This window comes from Saccostrea echinata, unplaced genomic scaffold (genome assembly GCF_033153115.1).
Source record: "Saccostrea echinata isolate AGI-Se365-2 ecotype Australia unplaced genomic scaffold, CSIRO_AGI_Sech_v1 ptg000028l, whole genome shotgun sequence".
NCBI classification, from domain to species: Eukaryota; Metazoa; Mollusca; class Bivalvia; order Ostreida; family Ostreidae; genus Saccostrea; species Saccostrea echinata.
This window is the reverse complement of record NW_026889777.1, coordinates 680,738-690,172: the sequence shown is the minus strand read 5'-3', so window position 1 is coordinate 690,172 and position 9,435 is coordinate 680,738. Positions and strand designations below refer to the sequence as shown.

General features: G+C 32.5%; 1 protein-coding gene across 1 annotated transcript; it reads left to right on the top strand.

The window, feature by feature from the left end:
• The first annotated feature begins 3,378 nt into the window (after positions 1 to 3,378).
• On the top strand, positions 3,379 to 4,788 carry LOC133193883 (E3 ubiquitin-protein ligase TRIM56-like). The gene has a single exon (XM_061329800.1). It carries the CDS (start codon positions 3,379 to 3,381, stop codon positions 4,786 to 4,788), a length of 1,410 nt encoding a protein of 469 aa, XP_061185784.1.
• The last annotated feature ends 4,647 nt before the right edge of the window (positions 4,789 to 9,435 follow it).

Below are 9,435 nucleotides of genomic sequence, written 5' to 3'. Positions count from 1 at the left end.
ATTGTAAGATAATTGGATTAAAGTATTTATTTGAAACAATTGTCTGTTCTTACACTGTACAACATACTTGTATATTTGTTTTGAGTGAGAAAACTATGGCGGACTATAATATTTAAAGTTAGTACTTATACAAGCTTAGGCCCATTGTAAGATTAAATGGTTGTACATGTACTATTACAGTGAAACTTGTCTAATCCACACATTGCTTGTTCCATAGAAATTAGCCAGATTAGAAAACAACTTAATCAATTGAATTTACTGTAAAGAACTTTAATTCAAAATAGGCTAGATTTTGGAATAAACAACATCTGTACAAAGCAAGTTTTACTGTAATTTTACATGAAAATTGCCTACAATAACTGATGTAATGTTACTAGATGATTATAGTTAAAATTAGGGCATTTTGAAACATTCACTGTTAATTTAGAAATGAATATATTCATTTGTAAATTTTACTTCTTTTCCTTTCTGTCGTCTGATATTGTTCAAAATTAGTGTTTTTGAAAAGAGAGAGCCCATTTTTATATTAACAACTGACTTAGATATATCAGGAATTTCTTTTAAAAAGAAGTTGTTACTGTACGTGTATTTAAGATAGATACATCTTATATATAATTGTTCCCAGAAATAAATTTAATAAAACATAAATAATTTAAGTAATGTCATTCCTGACATTTGTTATATTAAGGATTTTTTTTGAGGAGTATATTTTAGATAACTAGCTCATATAATTACTCAAAATTGCATCTCACTGAGTTTGCACTTAAATTGTAACTTTTTGGTTAATCACTTTAACCTTTATCATATTTCACCAGATGTAAATATGGCAATAAATATAATCTGATTTTATGTAAAATAGTTTGAGTAATATTTATTATTTTAAAAATCTTGCATATTAATGCGTGTAAATATGTGACCTTTTTGCAGTAAAAATTACATTAATTGAATTAATAGAAATGGGGTATTAAAAATCTAAACAGGCAATAAAACAATTTCTTGTATCAAACCTTTTAAAACTTAAGTGCTGATCGGTTGAAAGTGTCGTGTACAGAGTACTTTAAAATAATGAAAGGGAAAGTTGGGGTAGCAAAGTAAATTTTGATATACACAGATAAACTTCGTTATCTCGACATCGACGGGACCATCGGAAAATGTCGAGATATCCGAGGTGTCGAGATATCAGAGTTGAGACTTGACGTCCAAGATTTCATTGCATACCAAAACAGACAAGCTTATTATATGTACATGACTTTAATATAGACTGTAGCTCAACATATTTCAGAATTCCCTCTATTTTTATTAAAAATCTAAGAAGTTATTTTAAAAATCTTGTTTATAAAACGTGTTCTTTATCGAATTCTTTCTAAATTCACAAAGTTTCAGCACAAAGTTACAGCATAGAGTTGCATTCGCGTGTAACTTGCCTTTTCGTCAGAACAGGATACGAGCCCTATAAACTTCGAACCGGTATAACGTCGACATCCGATATACAGTAAAAAAAAATTAAATGCGGATTATTTTTTTCTTATTTCATTCAGGAAGAATGTACATTAAAATTAATTTTTTTAAAGAGATTTGTGTATCCAAACTAACGTAGTGATGTTACAGATGCATCAATATTACGGCTGATTCGGTCAATCGTGTCTGTTGAATACATTGTAACTACAAAATATCATTCAAATATTTTTTTTCAAGTGCCATGGAGGAGTAAGCATCCCCTGTTGACCGGTCACACTCGCCGTTTGCTCCTTGTCATGATCAGGCAAACGGAAAATGCCGTAGATAATCCAGTTTGTAAATTATGACCTAACAATTAGTATGTCTGAAAAACGAGTCAGCATTCGACTCAATGATTGATTGTGTTTGCTGAAAAAGTCATTGTATCGACCATAGAACTTGCAAAATGATGAATTTTAACGATACTGTTGGTATTCTTGTTTCATCAACTTGTTTTTCAATAACTTGCCTCGTTTTAGAAATTGTTCTTAATTGTTTTTATCTAATTATTCTATTTTTTCTCTCTCTTTTTTTTTTTTTTACATTTTGGTTTGTAATGTTAGTGTGCATGCAGGGAACAAACATATAGTTGGCAGTGATTAAGTTAATAGGATATCAGACGTGAGATTTATAACAACAAGTTTTCTTAAAAAATATAAGGTTTACTCTTAAAACAATATAATTTCTCTGTTGAATTTCTGAAACTCATTAATAACTGTTTTAAATATTGGTAGGACGAATAAAGAAAAAAAAAAACTTCATGAAAATGAAATACTGAATTTAAAAAAAAATCTCAGCCCATATCAATCCTCATGACTATTAATTTTTTTTGTCCTACCAATATTTAAAACAGTTATTAATGCTTTGCAAAGAAAATGTACAGGAGTCAGCGATAAAATATGTGAGCTTTTTTTTAATTTGAGGTCAACAAATTTAATTGAAAACCTCAAATTTAAAAAATGAATAGTCATGAGGATTGAGATGGGCTGAGATTTTTTTTAATTCAATATTTCATTTTCATGATGTTTTTTTTAATTTGTTTGAGGTTTTCAATTAAAATTTGTAATGGGTTTCTATTTGATTTAAAAAAAAAAAATAATTATTTTGCTACAAGTTAATGTTTAAATTGATTTGACTTAATTTTGAATTAAAAAGCTAACATATTTTATCGCTGACTCCTGTACATTTTCTTTGCAAAGCTTCTTAAGAAGAAGACGGCACACATCATGTATATACATGTGTACATGTATATGTATAACATACACACGTATCTTGAAATTTCTTGTCATTTGTTCATATTTGTTTTCTCTTTTTAAAAGAGATTTTTTTTAAAATTCAAAACTCTCTTGGTCAGTTTTCATAGATTATTTATGAGTAGAAATTTCTTCTTAATCTCTTACAATCACTAATTATAAATTGAAAATGACTTTTTCTATATTATTGGCCAAAAATCCTTGAATCAAACTGCAAGGCAACTTTCTTAAGTGCAAAATCAATCACCATACATTATCTGATCTACTTAGAAATTGTGTATAAAATAACACACACACACATTAAACTTAGGGGTTGTCTTACCTTTTTTTTTGTTGTTGTTGAGAAACCGGAAGTTCACCTATAGAAAAACACAACTGTTTTACAAAACCTAGGTAAATGGTTTTATTTTATTATATATAATTATATGTATATATACATACTGGACAGAAAAAAATCGAACAATATATATAGTTGGAATCTACCATATTTAACTAGTGATATAATCCATATTTCGATCTGAATAGAAACGAAAGTTGAATTTTTTTCGTGTTGTTTTATGCGACGCAATTAATTAATCAGTGCGAACCATTCCAATAATTCTTGAACGTTTTCATGATTTAGGAATAAATGGAGAGTAACGCACCAGTTAATTTGGAGGAATTGCAGAAGAAATTTTTAGAGTGCTGCATTTGTCTTGAACTTTTTAATGAAGAAGATCGCCATCCAAGGTTGCTTCCATGTTTACACACCTTCTGCTTTAAATGTCTCCAAGCCTTACATATCGAAGGAAAAATAACATGCCCTCAGTGTAAATTAACTCATACACTGGGCGAAAATGGTTTGGACTGTTTCAGAAAGGACAACACACGGAGAGACTTACTAGATTTTGTCAAAGCCTCGTCAAATCAGAAAACCCTTATATGTGGCATGTGTGTTGAAAATCAAAAGGCCACGCATAGATGTAAACAGTGCGAATATTTTATTTGCAAGGATTGTGTGGAGATTCATAAAAAAGTAGTGGATATGAGGTCACATGATTTGATTGCATTGCAAGATCTTTCTGATTGTTCACTCGATCAATTAGAGAGCTTTACACATCAAAGTTATTGCAAGGATAAAAATCACGGGAAAAAAGTTTTGGAAATGTATTGCTCCTCGCCAACCTGTCAAAAACCGGTTTGTACGATCTGTGCTTTCACAACTCATAATGGCCATACGATATCTACAATACCTGAAGCTTTTGATTCAGAATGTATTAAATTATCCGAAGCCTCTGTAAAAGTAAAAAATAAGATTTCAGAAATAGACAAAGTCATGAAGCTTGTAGAGAAAGAAACAGCTGATCTTCCTGAAAAGACAGAGGAACAAAAACACACCATTCAAGCAATTTATGCTAATGCAAGTGAAATACTTCGACGTAAAGAACGAGATTTGTGCAATGAAGTTACCGAGAAGGAGCAACACAAGTTGGAAATACTTGAGTTACAATGTTCTGAATTACAAGAATTAAAAAAAGCATGTGTTGAATCATGCAACTTTCTTAAACATTCCCTTCGATTCGGGAACAATGCAGCTTTCTTAGAATTATGGCCAACTATTGAAGCCCGTATGACAGAACTGAAATCGTCTACTTTTGATAGAAAACCTCGTACCAATGCATCCTCATTTAAAGTTCTAAATGCCCCAAATTTGTTAGAATTCCAGAACATGGCGAATTCACTGGGGAAAGTTGTAAATAGTGAGGCATACTTTCCAAATTGCAATGTAAGCGTTCCCACTACATGTTCCGAAGGGGAAGAAATAACCTTCGAAGTGTCGCTGAAAACCCTAACTGGCTCAGTGATAAATGATGAGGATGTAGAGTTAATTATTGAAAGAGACTTGGCAGAATTCGCTCGCTTTAAATGCACCTTAGCTGATAAGACATTTATTTGTAAATGGAGCCCGAATACTGCTGCCAGTTACTGTTGGTACATAATCAGCAATGGCATGGAAATGCGGTTTCAGAATAATACAATCAGAGTAGATGCAAAGTAAAAAAAACTGTACATGCAATTTAACAAGACATCTGCCATAAAAAGAAGAAATTGTAAACATCGTTTCTCTATACTCTTAATATGTTTTACTCGCCCACAAGTTTGTGTTGTTTAGGGATAGGCCTGCAAATGTGTTGTATTTGCAGCCTTGCATTGGAATATACATGTAGTGTATCGGCAAAATGTGCTTAAATTTCAATCTGTTCTCTGTCAACCATTTTTTTTCCGGAGAGCAGAAATTCAACAAAGATGAAAAGATACACTTAAAATAAAAATTTTCTACGACAATTTCACATAATATATGTACAACATATTTTGCACAAGTAGTGAAAATGATTTGCAAAAAGGCAAAATTTTGAATGTTTGTAACGGAGAAGTTCAAATGAAAGGTGCATTCTTTTTCTGTAGCTTAAATAATGCATATCAAAATATGTCAGAATGTCAAAAATATCCAAATTTTCAAAGTATAGCAAAGTGACTATAAAATTGAAATTAATGCCCAATTTTGCAAATGGAAGACCAACCAATCACGCTCTAAAATCTGAAAAAAATTGTAATATTCAAGGGGTCAATCGAATTCATTTCACCGTTAAACATCCAATTGATGTATATATTTTTTAAAATACAGAGGATATTCAATGTCTTGTAGTAGGATATGGAAGTTATTTCACGAATGGGACAGGATTTTTTGATATTTTTACGAGTGCGAAGCACGAGTGAAAATAAAAAAAGAAATATCCTGTCTCACGAGTGAAATAAATTCCATATCGAACTACAAAACATTGAATTTTCTTTGATTTCTCTTTGCCTCTGTCTTTTCTTAACCCAGTGTTATAGGCTGTGACGTCATAGTTGAGCGGTTGAGACATCTTAGCAAGTGAGAGATTGAAAACATTGTAACATGGATTTAAGCAATATATTTGGGAGGAAATCTACAGTTTTAGTCTATATCAAGATGGTTTAGGTACTACTTCTATCTTATGACAGACCTGAAATCATTTTTTCCTACTTTGATATCCCTTCACACTGTGACAGAGTATCATTTTGGTAATCTTTCACACTGTGAAAGAATATCACTTTTATTTAATAAATAAATCACAATATTATACTATTGAAAATGTAATAAAATACAGGATTTCACTGTTGAAAATGTAATAGAACATTACCTCAAACAATGTATAATTACTTTTTTCTTAAGAACAGCTGAAAATTATGCGCTGAGAACTACATGATCGCACCCCTTAAATGGCTTTGGTCACATTTGTATAAATATAATGGGGAAAAAAAACTGTCATGGTGATACACATATTATGGCTGATATTTGTTGAGTGCTGACAATGTGATACAGGGTGTGATATGATAGGGAAAAGGATATGTTCATTATTATATTTATTACATACCTAGTAATTAAAACATACAGAATAAATCGACTTGAGAAAATACAATTAAATGACTACTGCTTGCTTATCAAATACTAGTAAATAACAATTACTGTTATTCAAAATTAAAAACAACTATTTTCACAGAGATATTAAAGGAACACATTCGAAGTGAATTGGCAAGTTCTTTTTTAAAGGTTTGAATCCACACTGGATGTGATATATATCAGTATCAGCCCTGAAGATATGTTTCAGCCCCACAACCCCCCCCCCTTTTTGAAAATAACAAATGCATGTAAAATACTGTTAAAATCTTCATTGGAAAACCAATTGCACCCCCTACATACACAATTTTCTTGTAGTAAAGTCAAATCCTACCATGTTAAAGTATTAAAAATAAAAGTTGAAAATAAACACCCCCTCCCCATTTCATATGGGAATTTCGAGTTTGGACATTTTTCCTTCTTTCTGATTGATCAAGTTTTCTTGTCATCGATTATTTTCCAAGGTTGTCCCCGGTCCCACTTTAAAAAAAATGCTTCTGTCCTGCTTCTGCCTCAAAAATTTCTCCTAAAATTTTGAAATTCTTGGATCTGCTCCTGTATCAAGATTTAGACAAAAGCATTATCTATTTATATTCGAGGGATCTTCCGGATTCATGCCTTAGATTTTTATTATGTCACTCGAGTCACTCAGGTGGTCTATTGCTATCTGTTTTTGTCCGTCGTGCGATTGTGTCGTCCGTAAACATTTTAACCTTTTCTTGAACAATTAAAGGAATCCAAACCAATTTCGGTTTTATTTTTTATAGCATATATGAGTAAAGGGGAAAAAATTGTGATTTTCATGGTCCCTGCCCCTAGTGCTTGAGTAACGAAACTAAAACCAACAAAAGTACTATCTTCAAAATTCTTTTTCTTTACTCCTTGAACTATTGTTCCTGTATAACTAGCAGATAAACTAAGTGTATGCCTATGATGAGCAAGGGTGCCTCTTCCAACATTGTGAATTTCAAGGCCTCCGGGTTAGGAGTTCTGTTTGGGGATGGGGGAGGGGGAGGGTATCTTTTGATAATATAAATGATAATGCATTATTTCTTTTAAAATCTTATTTTCTGTTCCTGGATATTTAACAAACAAATTAAATGCATAATTATGATGAACAAGGGTGCCTCTTCCAAAATTCTACATTTCATGGCCCCTGGTCAGGGGTTCTGGTGTTATGATGGGGTTCTATTGATTATAGTGTGAAAATGCATGAATCCTTCGAAAATTTGCTCCTCTGCTTTTATGTATTAAGGAGATAAACTAAGTGTATAGTATGATGAACAAGGGTGCATTTTCCGAAATTGTGAAATTTGTAGCCCTAGGGTCCAGGGTCAAGATGACCACTTGATCAAGTGTTCTGTTACTAGGCAGGGCTCTATAAATTGGTATTCTACTGAGAGAAATTACTCCCCTTTGATATTCACCTACGATAATTAATCACTATGAATAATGTAATTGAAAGCTCAATTGAATAAGAGATTTATACAAGATTTTTTTTTATTATATAATACAAAAAGTACTTTCATAGTTCTTAATGGTCAGGTAGACTTGTTAATTACAGATAAATAAAAAAAAAAACCCCACAAAAATACCTTGTACATTAAATATTCTTCAAAGACCAAGAGAGGCCAATGCGAAAGGGAATGAGATGGATTTACCAATACGTCGCAAGTATCATTGTTTTGTTCGGTTTAGAAGACAATAGCTACAAATGGAGACAGATACAGGCAAGTAAATAGATCTAGTTGAAGATTTATTAAGATGCACAATACTTATTATTTTGTTGATTCTTAATCATTATATTTCTCTTTCTTTTGGACAACATAGTTCAATTTTCAGTCCGTGTTATTTTATACTTCTATGGAACCCATACAGTGTTTTATTTTAATAAGGTGACCGTTAACGACCTAGGGCCTCTTGTTTGGTTCAATTATCCTTAAAACTATGCTTGTAGTTCAGATATATACTCTTCGAAAAAAAAAGCACAGTAAAATTTTAGTGACACATTAACATAAGAATTATTCAGTAAATTGATGTATTGATCATCAAGAAGTGTGGTAAACAATAGGTTCTACAATCTTAATGCCATAATTACTCGAGAATTTTACAATTACAACAATTTAAGTCATTAAAGATCAATATCTGGTATGCCCCCCACAGACGCCAATAATAACCTAAAACGTCATCCCAATGGACACAAATGGGTGTTTCAAAAACTTAGTGGAAATGCTATCCCACTCTAAATGTAGAATGTACAGTCAGCTGTTTGCAGAGTCTGGGGACAGGGTTGTCTCTAGCGAATACGCCTATCCATTTTGTCCAATGCATGTTCAATAGGGTTTAAATATGACAATTTAGATGGCCAAGATGCTGAGGCTTTGCAAGAATGCGCTTGACCAACAAGCCGAACATGGCTCTGTATTGTGAGATTGAAATACGGCTCCAGGATGTTGCATTATTGGGAAGACATGTGCAGCTAGGACATCGTCATAGTACCGTTTCCCATCGAAGTCCTTTGAATATGCCGAGATCAGTCTTGTATCATTTTCCACATCATTACACTGCTAGCACTAAATCTATCAACCTCCCAGAGGCATTTTTTAAACGTTCATTATGAAGCTTATGCAATCTGATTCATACATCAGGCTTTGCAATTAACATTTTAGACAAGTGGCTGAATCAACCTGTGCAGCAGCGTTGCTTTGGAAATGCTACCTTTGTTGGTCTGAGACCTTTGAAGTCGATATTGCGGTGTTGTGGGCTCAGGATAATGACATGTATGAGTTCTCTGGTGATGATACCAGCATCCCGTAGTCAATTGCAGATAGATGTTAGATATTCTGTGCAGTTCAGGGACAGCTAATATTCTGTAATTGACGTCATTTTGAAACGTTAATGAACATTACGTAAACCACTGAAGCGATCCTGTGCTACTGATGTCACGCTTGGTCTGCCATATGTTTTCGATCATTTGTTATACCATACTGTTAGCATACGTTTTATAGGTTAGGTTTTATAGGTGCTTTGTGCTACATCAAAACCTCTTGCAATTGTAGACTGGTAAACCTGCTTCCAGTCGCACAATTTCCTATTTTGCGATATGCAACATTCAAATGCAGCACTTTTAAATCGCGTCAATTTCAGGAAATAAAAGAAAAATCAAAATATCGATAACTCCAGCTTTTGATAGCCATTTTGTATCTGAAGGAAATGGATCAGAAA